General features: G+C 40.9%; 1 protein-coding gene across 1 annotated transcript in view; it reads left to right on the top strand.

Annotated features, from left to right (window-relative positions):
- The window catches only part of LOC117438169 (polycomb group RING finger protein 3-like), a 52,509-nt gene that overhangs the window by 25,361 nt on the left and 11,465 nt on the right, over positions 1-15,683 (top strand). The window contains exons 3-6 of the mRNA XM_034073629.1: positions 8,082-8,137; positions 9,143-9,250; positions 10,017-10,105; positions 13,744-13,881. Of these exons, the coding sequence (XP_033929520.1) occupies positions 8,082-8,137; positions 9,143-9,250; positions 10,017-10,105; positions 13,744-13,881 (391 nt within the window). The remainder of the gene's footprint in view (positions 1-8,081; positions 8,138-9,142; positions 9,251-10,016; positions 10,106-13,743; positions 13,882-15,683) is intronic.

Genomic DNA, 15,683 nt, shown 5'->3' with positions numbered 1-15,683 from the left:
TCATGAATTGGTCGCTGAACAATTAGAAGCAGGCCATATTGTGCCTTCGACCAGCCCACGGAATACTTCTATATTTACCATCCCCAAGAAAAGCGGAAAATGGCTATTGTTACATGACTTGTGGGCTATAAATGCCGTCATGCAAGACATGGGTGCCTTGCAAGCTGGTTTACCTAGTCCCACTATGATACCCAAAGGATGGGATTTAATAATAATTGATTTAAAAGACTGCTTTTTCACAATTCCCCTGCATCCGAGTGATTGGGAAAAATTTGCTTTCTCTGTCCCAGCAATTAACAAAGGAGAACCAGTAAAAAGATATGAATGGGTTGTGCTGCCTCAAGGTATGAAACATTCTCCTACTATTTGTCAGCTTTATGTTTCTTGGTCATTACAGCCGATTCATCAATACTTACAGCACTGTTTAATTTACCACTGTATGGATGATATTCTGATTGCAACGCAGGATTTAAATAAGGACCACCTACTTGGACTATTACAATCAGAGTTGGCCACTCAGGCCTTTCCGGAAGCCTTTGCGATAAATTAGTTGCTCCGGCATGGGCAGGGCCACCAGTAGATATTTTTCAACAAGTCCGGACATCTCATGCCTTCTTCCACCAATCGGCAAACATGTTGGTTTGACAGTTCGGCCTGTCCTTGACAGATGCCCGAGGACAAGCTATCATTGAACGAACACATCAAACACTGAAACAGTTATTGGAAAAACAAAAAAAGGGGGAAGAAGGGCTTACGCCGGTACCAAGAATACAGAAAGCTGTATATGTTATGAATTTCTTGCGACTAACAGGAGACTTTAATGACCCTCCTGCTGTAATACATGGCCAGGCTTTAGGCTCAGGTTACATGAATAAGACTCAGGGTATCCTGGTCCAATACAAGGACATGGAAACTGGTGTTTGGAAGGGTCCTGTGGAAGTAAAATTAAGTGGTTGAGGATATATGTGTGTAATTACAGACTCCGGCCTGCAGTGGGTGCCAGCTCGGTGGGTGAAGCCCTGGAAAGAGCCAGCAGCACCAAAGGAGAACCAGGATATCCCCCTTGTCAACAGCTGAATGAGTTAACTGGATGAACTCTGAACTTCTTTACTGTAAGAGTGACAGAGCACTGGAACAGGTTGCCCAGGGGGGTTGTGGAGTCTCCTACGTTGGAGATATTCAAGGTCCGTCTGGACAAGTTCCTGTGTGACGTACTCCGGGTTACCCTGCTCTTGCAGGGGGGTTGGACTGAATCTTTCAAGGTCCCTTCCAACCCTTGGGATTCTGTGATTCTGTAATTTATCCAATACATGGGTCTCGTGAACTGTGGGTCTCCCATGAGTGTTTAAAATATAAATGACGATTATGGGATAGGCTACCCTTTTGCACGAAGTCGGTCTGTGATGCTTATGAGCTAGAAGTTAGTGAATATAAGTATATCCATGTTTCCAGTGACCTTTGGAGACCTTTATAGATATGGCTGACCACTTCTTCCAACATAGGCTGGCCACCTGTGTCAGAATGAGTGTGCTTTTTGGTCAATATAAAAGCCCAAGCCTCATGCGATGTGAGGGAGGCAGAGCCTCTGCGGGGACGCCCGCTAAGGTTGAGCCTGCCACCTCGCACTGCAATGATGCTTCTTGGAGCTGATTTCCTGATACTCTTCACAAGGTCCTTGTGCCATGCTCTCTATGTGGGACTGTGTAGAGGGAGTAAAGATTGTATGGATTTTGTGTTTTAAATATTGTAGTTGTGTGGAGTGTGCTTGTGGGATCCCATATGTGCATATGTGTGTGTGATGAGGGCAGACAGTGTTTTGTTTTGTTGTTGGGTTCATGCAATAGTTTTTACAACTATTGGGTAAGAATTTTATGCATGCCAAATAATTAACTCACTCTAGCTGTTATTAAGGACTGTAGTTTTGATGTATATTGCTTCAAGCTTGTTTTCCAGACAATATGCATGTGTGATAAAAAAAAAAAAAAAAAAAAGGTAATGCTACGGCAAACTTGACTGTTAACACTGTACAGTTTACTTTTGCAGCTGTTTCACATCCCCTTATCCCCTTTGCATTAGAATGCTTCTGCTTTAAGGAGTCACTTTAACCTGTCTACTTCTCAAGAACTGATAATCCGGAGGAAGGGGTATATTTCTGTCCTACTACCTACAGGTCCACGGTGGCTGCCTGCAAAGTTTGTCAAGCCTTGCCATGAGCTGGACAGATGAGTGGAAGAACTCGATGCATCAGCTACAGGAGCTGACCGTGAACACCCCAAGCAGAATAAGATAGAGAGAAATGAATGATTGTAAAACATCACTTGGGGGCAACTGAAAAGTAACAGCTTGAATATGCATGCTTGTAAAGTAACTATTATTAGAGGTTTGGATTTTGCATATAAAACCACCTGTATTTACTAGCCAGTTGCTAATAAGAAACTATACCTTGTATTGTATGGATTTGTCACTTGTAAAAGAGATGTTAAAGAATGCAAATTTGCAGCAGCTGCTAGAAAATGCTAAAGCAAAAGCTAGAAAGATTCTAATATGATGGTACTGTTACAAAGCAGGTAATGGAACAAATTAAAAGGGTGGGAGAACTCCACTGGTAAGAAGTTTCTTTGGTTAGTCCCTCACTGCCATTGGCATCTTCAGCATGCTGCTGCACTCTGCAATAGTTACTCTGCTAATGTAAATCCATGTGTGCTTTGCTGTAGTAGTGACTTGTTACTGGGTGAAGCAGGTGAAACTCTGCATTGACAACAAGGTGCAAGGACTGAGATTGACCAAATGCCTGCTACCACAGTCAAGGGCAAGACTGGGTTGGCCTCTGTGTCTGCCACCAAGAAGAACCTTTAGCTCCGCTGCTGGCTGCAACCCAGAAGGCGTAGAGCGGTGGAGACACATGCCATGCCAGACCTTGATGTGAGGGATGGCCTCTGCTGTTATTAGAGAGCCATCCAGGGGGAAAAGGGCAGGCCCAGCTGTGTACAGCTATCAACAGTGTTCTCACAGGAGAATGGATATTTGGTATATGAGCTCTGAATAACTCCGAGGGATACAGCAAGGCCGTGGGAGGCCTGAGGAAGCCTAAGCAAGCAAGATAAGAAGAAGCTGGGATTCACTGAGTGATGAGAACTGCGGACTGTTGGCAAGCATTCGAGGTCAAGTTCTCACACCTGTGCTTAACCAATTATATGTTAGTCACTAAGGGTCTTCAAGACAAGTATCCAATCATGATATGCCAAATTGCTGTAGGTGTGTATAAGCAGTAGTATATAAGGAGTTAATGCTTTGTAATAAATGGCTTTTTGTCTGATCACATTGATCTCTGACTGAGTCCGTTCCGCGGCACACCCCTCCAAGTAAAAGTGAACTGTGGCCTGCACTCTGCTGACAAAGGAATTGAGAAAAATGCATTGGCAATATCAATCGTGGCATACCACTTGGCTGCCTTTGAGTCTAATTCATACTGCAGTTCTAGCATGTCCAGCATGGCAGCACTCAATGGTGGTGTGACTTCATTCACTCCACGATAGTCTACTGTTAGTCTCCACTCTCCGTTAGACTTTCGCACTGGCCATATGGGGCTATTAAAAGGTGTGTGGGTCCTGCTGATCACTCCCTGCCTCTCCAGTCTACAGATCAGATTATGGATGGGAATCAGGGAGTCTCGGTTGGTGTGATATTGCCCCCAGTGCACTGTTGTGGTTGCAATTGTCGCTTGTTGTTCTTCGACATTCAGCAACCCCACAACAGAAGGATCCTCTGAGAGACCAGGCAACGTGGACAGCTGCTCAATTTCCTCAGTCTCCAAAGCAGCAATACCAAAAACCCATCGGTACCCTTTTGGGTCTTTGAAGTACCCTCTCCTGAGGTAGTCTATGCCGAGGATGCATGGAGCCTCTGGACCAGTCACAATGGGGTGCTTTTGCCATTTCCTCCCAGTCAGGCTAATTTCAGCCTCCAGTACGGTCAACTCTTGGGACCCTCCTGTCACTCCAGAAATATAGATGGGTTCCACCCCTTGACAGTTCAATGGCATCAGGGTACACTGTGCACCGGTGTCAACAAGAGCCTTATACTTCTGTGGGACTGATGTGCCAGGCCATCTGATCCACACAGTCCAGTAAATCCAATTGTCCCCTACCTCCACCTGGCTGGAGGCAGGGCCCCCCTTATAGTCATCGTCATCACAATCTTGGACACTTAAGTTGTGTTGAAAGGGATTATTCTTTGTTATTGTTGTGGTTTAAAACCCCACCTCAGTCTCCCGCAATACCACACACCCCCTTTCCCCCCCCCCCCAACTCCCCACTCCCGGAGGGATGGGGAGGAGAACCGGAGGTATACAACTCCCACGGACTGAGATAAAACCAATCCAGCAATTAAAGTATAACACAAATCACTACTGCTACCACTAATAAATCAATGTTAGAGGAAATAAACAAGGAGAGAGAATACTATACCACCCGCCGAAACGAGCCCAACCCGGAAGAGAGCTAGCCCCTACACTCCCAGCCAACTTCCAGTTACCTCCCCGAGCATGATGTGCTGTGGTATGGAATACGTCCCTGACTAGCCCAGGCTAGGCACCCTATCTCTCCCTCCTCCCAGCCTCCCCTCCTCCCTGGCAGAACATGAGCTTAGAAAAGGCCTTGGACAAAAACCAAACATTTAAGCAGTAACTCAAAAACGTATGCGCCACCAGTAACCGCTCCCAGCCCGAAAGTCAAAAAACAGCACTGCACCAGCCACCAAGAAGGAGAAAAATTGACTGCTACTGCTGAACCCATGACAGTTATCACAGGAGCTGGAGTAAAATCAGCTCTTCCGCTCCATCTGGGAACCTGTTCACCAGAGACTGAAGCTGCAGCTCTCATGGGACGATCAGTCTTGGCCCTTGCTCCCCTCTTCAATTCACCCACACGTTTATCCAAGGCTGAAGTAGGTTTTCCATCCTACTTCGTCATGTGTTCTCCGTGATCCCGCTGGGAAAACCATAGGGTGGCCCGTGGTGTGTATCTTATATATTTTTTCTCTCGAACAGTAGGACGCCTTTTGTTAATAGCTGAAACGCGTGTTGGCACACGTGGGGAGCTGGATAAATCAGACAGATCGTCCCTCAACTGCTTGAGATCCTGAGACATTTTTTTCACAGCTGAGATGATGGAAGGGGTGAGATTGTCTTCAGACTCTTGGAGTTTATGAATCATTTCATCTACTGTTAGTGGTACTATGTCATTCCAGGTTACCGTTGCCAATGAATGGGCATATGACGACAGTGCATTCCGTGTAAGTTTTCGCCACATGGGTCGTGTGCATTTCACTTCATCTGGGTCTATGGGTATATCCCCATTATTTGGCTTGATGTGATAGATCATCTCTATGATAGCTGATTCCCTCAGAGACTGGATGCCTTTGTCTATAGTAGTCCACTTGGCCGAACGACTCATAACATCATCCTTGTATGGGAACCTTTCTTTCACAGCTGCCAAAAGCCGCCTCCAAAGACTGAGGGACTTTTTCTCTCTTGCAATTGCTTTGTCAATTCCCCCTTCTCTAGCAAGTGATCCCAGCTGCTTGGCTTCTGTACCTTCTAGTTCATGACCATCGGCCCCATTATCCCAACATCGGAGCAACCAGGTGATGATGTGCTGCCCTGGCTGACGGGTGAAATCTTTTCGCATATTCTGCAGCTCAGTTGAGGTCCGAGATCGAGAAGTCGTCTCTTCTTCTTCTTCGTCATGTGATGATGACCCCTGATCAGACACTGGACCAGGTGGTGGATACGTAGTTTCTTCATCCTGCCTCCTCCTTCTTGCCTCTCTTTTGGTTTTTCTCCAAGGATTTCACCTCCGAGGCTTCTGCCTCCCGATCTTGGTCCAGCCAGATCGATTCCAGCCAATTTCTTCTTTCTTTCCTCCCTGCGGCACTGTGATTCACTCCCTCTTCTGTTTCAATATGAACTTATAGAGGGTCTCTGTTCAGGTGCCATTTGCCGTGGATTGGACTCAGTCAGAGATCAATATGATCAGACAAAAAGCCGTTTATTGCAAAGCATTAACTCCTTATATACTATTGATTACACACACCTACAGCAATTTGCATATCATGATTGGATACTTGTCTCGAAGACCCTTAGTGACTAACATATAATTGGTTAAGCTTGAGGGAACTTGACCTCGAAAGCTTGCCAGCAGTCCACAGTTCTCATAACTCAGTGAATTCCAGATTCTTCTTATCTTGCTTGCTTAGGCTTCCTCGGGCCTCTCATGGCCTTGCTGTATCTTTCAGAGATATTCAGAGTTCATATTCCAAATATCCATTCTCCTGTGAGAACACTGTCTCCACACTGCTTTAAATGTCCATGTGTTGATTCTAGTGCAGCTTTTGAAGAAGTGGCTATCAAAAATGAATTTGTTTCTTTCTCCACTTTCACTGAGAATTGTGCATGTCCTATAAAAATTTTCTGAATTGCTTGAAGTTGAGTTCCCTTCAGGAGTCAGAAATAAAATAAGAGTTTTCTTATACCTTCTGAGAATGATGTATATACTATACTAGAGTGTATTTTGAAATATGACAAAACAGTAATGATAAATCCATGCCAGTAGCCAAGAAGAAACAAATGGCACTTAAGACAACATGGTCATCCTCTGTAAAGCTACAGAAATATACATCTGTGTATTCCTTCAGAAGCCTGTTTTCAATGCTAAGAGAGGTTTGGGAGCATAGCCTTAAACTGAGTAGTTAGAAGCGGGTTTGACAGTTATTTGTGGACACTGAATGCACAGTATTATGTCTTTTAAAAAGTCTGTCTCCTTCTTCAGTTTAGGTTCTTTGCTCTACTGCTTCAAAAAATGAGGATGCCCTCCTAGAGAAGTATTTTCCTGAGCTAGTTGCAAAATACTGCCCCTTAATGATTGAAGCAGATGAACTTTTTCCAACCTGATTTTGGAAGTCTGTGGTTTCTTCAGTAGAGAATTGATAGGGAGGAAGTTTGTATTATGCCTTAGTTACAACAATCTATGGTCTTGAACAAATGCATCCCATGTTTCATCATCAAGAGTGCTGTTAAATTCTTACCTCTGTCCTCATGCCGGTAGCTAAAATCATTAATTTAGGTTGAAATGTTTTTGGAGATGTTCCTGAAATTTTTAAATGACATTTAAAAATTCTAACCTGACAGTGAAAGCTGGAGTTTGGTATTGTAAACTCTTTTGGGGTTAATGCCCCAGTAGCAGATGAGTCTGGTGTTTTAGCTTGTATTGTATTTTATTTATAGTTTGGAAGTCAGGGTAATGTTCTTATCCTTTCAGTCAGTGACTTGTTTTAGAGTAATCCAGGAAATGTCAGCTTGTAGTTAAAATTCGGTTGAAAACATCCGTGTTTAGAATCTTAACCAGTCCTAATTCCCCACCATTTCCTTCCTTAGTCTGTCTTTTTTTAGCTAGATGGGATTCTGAGCTACATGATGTTGCTCTTGGGTAAAATGCTGAATTATAAAAGCAAATGCAAATTTTCTTTCCTTTGTTCTCTTTTATTCCTAGAAGCTTTTTTTCCTCATGTTTTGTAAAAAGCTCAGTATGGTTAAGTAAACAACATAGCAACACAAGAGATTAATTAAAAGGGATAAGAAACAATCTAGTTTACAGAAACAGAAAAGCGTCTATTGTCTAGAAACAGAAAATAAAAAAAAAGCTTTTGTCAAAATTGTCAAGCAATTTTGAGAATTATGTTACCGATACGCATGCAGGTATATGGCATCTCTTACAGGATGCCATCCTTTGCATCATAAAGACCATCTTTCCTAGCATTTCTGTTAAACTTTTGTCAGTTTAACTTTTGTCAGTTTAACTTTTGTCAGTTCTTGTCTTAGCCTGAACTTTATCTTGCATTCTTTTCTTATTAACTGTTCTCTCATGTTTGATATTTCAGTCATCCAAGATAAATATTTTTATTTCTTATAAGACTTTAGAGGTTTGTAGAGCTGACTTAATACTGAATCTCTTTAAGAGAACTGTTTTGTATCAAGATGGCTAATTTAAACCTTCAGTTTTTTGTTGTTTTTTTTTTTCTGTTAGCCATGATAGAACAATGCAAGATATTGTTTACAAACTTGTGCCAGGCCTCCAAGAAGGTATGTTTTTTGGTACGACTTATTTTTACTAAATGTTAGATTTACGCATAGTTCCTTTACATTAACAAGGAGGAAGTGAGGAAAATGTTGGGGGGTCTGGTGTGTGAAAAATAGCATCTTCACTTGTTCTGGTTCTAGCACTACTTTTCCTCTATACTTAAGTGCTGTTCATGTTTTAATTTTAGTCTTCTACTAGCAGTGTTACTGAAAAAACTTCAGAAATGAAAATGCCAGTGTTATTTCAGGGAAAAGTAATATGTAAACCTAAATAACACTGCAACTTTTTCATGTTGATATTCTATAATTGCATGCATTCTTCTTTAATAAACTGTGTACATATTAATGTATTTTTGACAGCTTTGCAGAGTTCTCAGAGGTAGAATACTATGCATAACTTTTAGTTTCAGTTAATTTTTCTTCTCCTAATATGTACTTAAATCCTTTGCTAACAGCTACCTTTCCATTTATGTTCTTGCAATCTATTTTGATAATCTGTTGAACTAAAGGAATGCTTTATAGTAATTGTTCAGTATTATTTTTCAGTGGTGTGTTGCTATTTTTATTTAAGTAGAATATTTCAATACAATTAAGCTGTCAAGTGATGACATTATTGGACTTTATAAGCAATTTTAGGTAAAGAGATTATTTTTAAATTGTTCCTAGAGTACTGAAAATCGGAAATCAGAAATATGGATACATTTCAACATTAGTATTTTGACAGAAACATTGAAGGGGGAAAACCACAAAGTATGGTATAGTATTTAAAATTTATTTTATATGTAATAACAGAATGGTGCAATAATAGATCTGCAAATAACTTCTGCTTTTCAAGAATAAGATCTAGGGTATCTTGATTATGGCAGCAAGAGTAGAGAAGTAGCAAGAAGTGCTAATACCACTTCCTGCCTGACAAGCTCTTTTTACAGAATAGAAGAGAGTTTTGGAATATCTTGATAAATATTGTGCTAAAACTATTAAATAAATAATATTTACAATTTTAAACAGCGGAAATTAAAAAGCAGAGGGAATTCTATTACAAACTGGGTATGGAAGTACCAGGGGACATCAAAGGGGAGACATGCTCTGCAAAACATCTAGATTCACATCACAATGGTAAATGGTCTTATTCTGTCTTGGGGTGGGGGTACAGAGTGCCCTTAAGCTGCTGAAAGGATCTGTCAGGCATAGGTGTCTAGCTAATATTAGCACTCGTAATTGTTGCATAATATTGTACAAGGCTTGCTTGTGCTTATATATTGGACTATATACAAGAACTCACCACTTTGAACTCACTATCTAAGTGCAGTAGTGTTTTGCATCACACTTGTTTATAGAATGTGTTCTTTTATCCAGCTGTAGTGTGTTCCTGGAGGTCTTCAGTAGTATCTATGTGAGAATTCTATGATAAGAAAATGTTACCTTATATCCCAGTCCTAAATTGCATTAACTTCAGAAACTGCTGATGTTAAGTGTAATTTTATGATAGAAATGCTGTGGTGGTTATACTTAAAATGCATATGTGTATGTATTTATCCAAGGGAAAAAGAATTCTCAAATCTGTGACTGTCAGGAGAGCACATGAGTTTTACGGAATAGTGAATGAGCCCTGGCAAATTTATAGCAAGGTGTCTTGAACTGATTTTCTGGGAAGCTTTGAATTAATGTCCACATCTCTGCTACCAAGAATAAAGCTGCTTTCCAACTTTTTTCCTGGTTAGAAGCTGATCATACTCTGACAAGCCTAATTACTAAAAAAACAAACAAACCCCCCACAGTTGCTCTTATAGTCTTATAGACTTGATATCAGGATATCTGATATGTTTCAGATAATCTCATATGTCTGATTTAATTATTGTAATGGTCTGCTTTCTTCTGAAAGTTGAAACTAAACCAGATGAAAATTCAAACAAAGAAACTTCTGAAGGAAATCAGGAAGAAGATAATGACTATCATCGAAGTGATGAACAGGTGGGATTACTTCTGATATAGGGCATTTCTTAGTTTTAGTTTGTATTTCCATTTTATCTTTAAATGATTATTTTATTTTGATAAAAATTTTGTCCTCTGACAAAGACAAGATACAGTTTTCTTCCATGCTTTTGTGTAAACTTGAGCCTCATAGTTTTTATTTAGGTAGCTGTGAAGAAATTTGATTTTGAGAATTTCATAAAGTTTTGATAGTTATTTGAGTTCCCTAAATATTGGCTGAGCTTTGTGTTGGCTTTTATCTTAACTATATTTCAAGTCATTTGGGCCCTTTATGTGAGAGTCTACTCCCATGCCACTCCAGTGCATCAGGACTGAATATGTTTCAATAATTAAAATGAAAAGTCTTCTTTTACTTAGTATTTAGTGTCAAGCTTTAAGCACAAAACCAGTTTAAGTATAAAAGTTGCTATTGGAATACACAAGTCACTGCCTTTGTGTTTCCCTACTAACTGTGTCCAAAGTAAATTAAGTTTGGACTAATTTTCCATTTAATGATAGTGCAATTGTAGTATTCAGATGGGTTGTGCTTTGTACCAGATCATGTAAGTGCACAGAATGAAACTCATTCTAAAACACTTAGACTAAATAAAGAAAATAGATGATTGAGAAAAGGAGAATTGAAGCACAGAGATCAAAAGGACACTTTTTTCCCATATAATCTTTTGAACTTCAAAAATTTGTTACATCATCTGCATGAATAATTTTTAAAGCTCAAAGTATTATTTTAAAACATGCCTTAAATATTAAGTTACATTACTGGATTCAGAGGTTAGATTAGAAATAGTAATTAAAAAGTGCTATTGGTTTTGTCAAGGAGCAGCAAGGACAGGCTGTTGCTCCATAGGGGCAAGCAAGAGCCAAGAGTGTCAGCAAGACAGACGGGGCACTGACCTTTTGCTGTCCCGCAGTATATGAAAAAAGGAAGGCATAGCAGCTCTGGTGACAGTGACAGTAAATCTTTACTGATAAGTGAGGTCCCACTTGGGGTACTATTGTGGTTTAAGCCCAGCCAGCAACCCAGAACTACACAGCCGTTCTCTCACCACCACCACCACCCCTCCCCTTCCTCCCCTCGCTCCCAGAGGGATGGGGAGGAGAATTGAAAGAATGTAACTAACATGGGTTGAGATAAGAACAGTCCAGTAACTAAGGTATAACACAAACCACTACTGCTATCACAAAAAAAAATAATGATAAAGGAAATAACAAGGGAGGAGAATACAAACACTCACCCACTGACCAATGCCCAGCCCTACCCAACCAGCTATCTGGGCCTTGCAGGTAACTTCCCCCCCCAGTTTATATACTGGGCATGATGTGCTGTGGTATGGAATACCTCTTTGGTTAGTTTGGGTCAGGTGTCCTGTCTCTGCTTCCTCTCGGCTTCCCCTCCTCCCCGGCAGAGCATGAGACTCAACAAAGTCCTTGGTCAGAGTAAACATTACTTAGCAGCAACTAAAAACATTGGTGTTATCAGCACTGTTCTCAGGCTGAAAATCATATACACATCACTGCACCAGCTACTAAGGAGGAGAAAAATGACTGCTACTGCTGAACCCAGGACAGGTACCCACTGTACTGTATACAGTTCTGGTGTCCTCAACATAGAAAGGACACATAGCTTTTGGAGCAAGTCCAGAGGAGGGCCATGAGGATGATCAGGGGTCTGGAGCACCTCCCATATGAAGGCAGGCTGAGAAAGTTGGGGCTGTTCAGCATGGAGTAGAGAAGGGTGGGTGTAGACCTCGTAGCAGCCTTCCAGTACCTGAAGGGGGCCTACAAGGATGCTGGAGAGGGACTTTTCATCAGGGTCTGTAGTGATAGGACAAGGGGCAACGGGTTGAAACTGAAACAGGGGAAGTTTAGTTTAGATATAAGGAAGTAGTTCTTTGCTGTGAGGGTGGTGAGGCACTGGAACTGGTTGCCCAAAGAAGTTGTGAATGCTTCATTCCTGGCAGTGTTCAAGACCATGTTGGACAGGGCCTTGGGTGACATGGTCTGGTGTGAGGCATCCCTGCCCATGGCAGTGGGGTTGGAACTAGATGATCTTAAGGTCCTTTCCAACCCTAACTATTCTATGATTCTATGAGTCAGATCCAAGGTTAAGACAGAAAGTTAAATCAGCAAGTTGAGGTCAGGTCTGGAGACTGAGACAGTAACTGAGGGTATGCACAGTCCAATTATCATCAAGCCAAGTATATACTGATGAGACAGATCTAAGGTCAAGTCCAGAAGTCTAATCTTTGCATTGGGGTCCAGACCAGGCACAGGTATGGCTGCAGTGTAGCTCATGCAGACGCACCAACCAAGGGAGGGAGCTTCAGCTTAAACAGTGCTGCTAAGTGGAGCGAAGTGAGCCCACACTGAAATTTCTTCAAGGTTTTTCTCAAACAGCTCTTTCTTCACATCAGCTTCATTGTCATACAGCTGCTTGTCATAACTGGCCCTGAGCTCAGACAATCAAACCCCCAGTGGGGAGGGGAATGATCTCAGGGTCCTCACAGGTTTTCATATTAGATAACTTGATTTGGCCTTGACCTAGGCTGCTTCTGAACTAGTGTAACCTCTGCAGTTAGAATAAAGCTCTGAAAGAAGGCAGATCTCAAATTCTACCTTAAACTTTTGTCCTGATCCCTTTTGAATTTGTGAGAAATGGTCTCTAGATAAAAACTTCTTGTAAAAGCTCAGAGTAGACACAACAGTGAAGCAGCTATTTATTAATGTTTTTGCAAAAATGGATGTCCTTGCAAGTAGGCACACACAGCAAAGGCAGAACTTTGATTTATATTTCCTGTCCCGTCCGCAAGTTCCCTCCCTTTTTTCCCCATTGGTTGGGTCCTCCAAGGTTTACAGCCTATCCGGCACATATAATCTACGTGCCAACTGTCCTGCCTCTGTTTACATATTCCCTTACTCAATTTTGTATGCCACTTCCTCTTATTTATTCATCTCCTTTTATGATTCAGTTTCATAACTCTCTGGCAGACATGTGGTACCCAAATTTACTGTTTAACCAGCCTTCACCTGCTTAGTTGTATAGGTTATACAAAGATAGCATTCTTTTTAACCACAGAGTGTATCTTTCATCCAAAGATGGTATTGTCTTTAACCACAGAGTGTGTCTTTCTAACTTATGGTATCTCAAACCTTTTGTTTCATTCCCTTGGTAACTTAGCCCCAGCCCCACCCCAGTATTGAAAAATCTTAATATTGCAAAGCCTTAGTATTGATCTTAAAGCTCTAATATTATAAAGCCTTAATATTACAAAGCCCCATCCCAAATTATGTGGAAATGACACGGTTTCTCTCACAAGTTGAATGTTGCTTAACAGTAAGCTGACAAAATAATAGTCAATCTTTTTCTAATGACACTGGATGCATTTTGCTTTAAATACTGTTATCCTACGTTTTCTCCTTATTGTTGGGCTAATAAATGTTCATGTGAAATGCATAATCATAGAATCATAGAATAGTTAGGGTTGGAAAGGACCTTAAGATTATCTAGTTCCAACCCCCCTGCCATGGGCAGGGACACCTCACACTAAACCATGTCACCCATATGGAGACTACAAAAAATTCAGTCAACTAGTCCTGGCTGTGTTTCCTTTTTCCTGAAGGTAAGCATCTGTTTGGAATGCAATAGCAGCAAATTACGTGGATTGAAAAGAAAATGGATCTGCTGCTCAGCACAAGCAACAGTCTTGCATCTAAAGAAGTTCATTGCTAAAAAACTTAACCTTTCTTCTTTTAATGAGGTAATGCTTTAATGTTTAAAAATTATTTTGCAAATGAAAATCTTATGGATTATTTTCAAAATTGTCATTCCTTCCAACCAGATATTTCTTTTTTAAATGAGGCACACCCTATTTCCTAATATAAAGAAACAGAACATGGCTATTTAAGTTGAGCAGCTCAATGCTAACAAATAGGTTTTTCTCCAAATTTACCCCCGCCCCCCCCCACCCCTTTTAATTTAAGGATGAGGGTCATCTTCCCTTTTTTTCTCCCCTTCCAGTACAATAGATATGTAGCTCTTACTGGTTCTTAGCTTTATACAGATTTGGCAGTGCAGCTCAATATGTTGTTTCATGACCAGTTTTAAAACATGCCAAAAGGCTTGGTTATGTGTTTTCCACCTATGTTAAAACTGACTCCTACAAGATGCTTTGTTTGGTGGCCTTAAATGAAAGAAGGATACACTGCCCTAGCAGAGATTTTTTCACTCAGTGCAATGCAGAGAATGGATTATAACACTTGGGCACTACTGACAGACTGATCTAATGGAAAGCTACACATATATTTCTTCTGCTTCTCTACTCTAAGTGAAACTCAGCCTTATGTAGTATCAACTGGTGCCACTTACCCTGCAGGGAGTATATAATTAGACTGTGTGAAGAAATCATGGTGGAGGGTAAGGGAAGAAAGAAAATACAGCCTCTGTTCCCTCTTTATTGGTATTAGTCACAGTCCCCCCTATCCAGTCTAACTCTCAAACTGCCATCTCTCAATCTTGAAAACTTCTAAGCATGGTGATGCCCTGACCTCTGGGCAACTTGTTCTGATGCTTAATTATCCTTGTGGAGATTTTTTTTTCCTTCCTTATGTCCAGTCAGAAATTCCTCTGTTTACACTGATGATCACTGTCTCTCATTCTCCCACCAGGCACCTCAGTAAAGAGCTTAGCGCTATCTCTTCTATAGGCTTCTCTTAGGTATCGGAAGGCTATAACTAGGTCCCCTTTAAGCCTTCTCTTCTCCAAGATAAATAGGCCCAATTCCCTCAACCTCTCCTTATAGAGCCTGTGTTCAAGCACCCTGACCATCTCAGTGGCTTTCCGCTGAACTTGCTGAAGTTGATAAAAAATTTTCTTTACTGGATGCAGCATTTCAGATATGAGATATACCTCCCTTAAGCCTTATCCCTTTAAAACTAGCAACCTAATATTACCTCATAAGGTGACAATAATGAAATGTTTCTCATTCTTCATATAATTGTTTAGTTAATCAGTATGTTCTCTTTTATTATGCGAAAGGTTACATTTATAGTATATCTTTCACAATTCTATTAAACACATACATGTTACAATATTTTGTTAAGTATCCTAATATAATTGTCACATAATGTAGTCCCAGTACATGAATAGTGATATTCCTTGTTACCACTGAAAAAGTTAACACGTCTGTAACAGTCAAACCAGTTTTATCTAACTTTCACTGTTGATATTAGTGGCTTGATCTGACCCAAAGTTCTCAGATAGCCTCATTCTACTTTTGCCCTTCTTATCTTCTTGCAGGTTCTCTCATAACTTAGTGATTTTTCTCAAATATGCGTCCCAAGGTTATGCAGCTGTGTAGCATCAGAGCTGAGCTTTGGATCCTCAGAACACAGGCAACTAAATAGTTGGGGGAGGGGGGAAGGAGAAATAGCAGAGGAGAAACTACACAGAGTTGTTCACATAATCAGTCAGCACATTCATGTATTCTTTCTCTTTCTTTTTTTGCTCTTACAGAAATGCTGGGTTTATTGATTAGGTTCTGATTATTAGATATAAGTAACC

This window comes from Melopsittacus undulatus (genome assembly GCF_012275295.1).
Source record: "Melopsittacus undulatus isolate bMelUnd1 chromosome W unlocalized genomic scaffold, bMelUnd1.mat.Z SUPER_W_unloc_1, whole genome shotgun sequence".
Taxonomy (NCBI): domain Eukaryota; kingdom Metazoa; phylum Chordata; class Aves; order Psittaciformes; family Psittaculidae; genus Melopsittacus; species Melopsittacus undulatus.
Note: the sequence above shows the minus strand (reverse complement) of the source record. Positions and strands in the feature narration are given on the sequence as shown.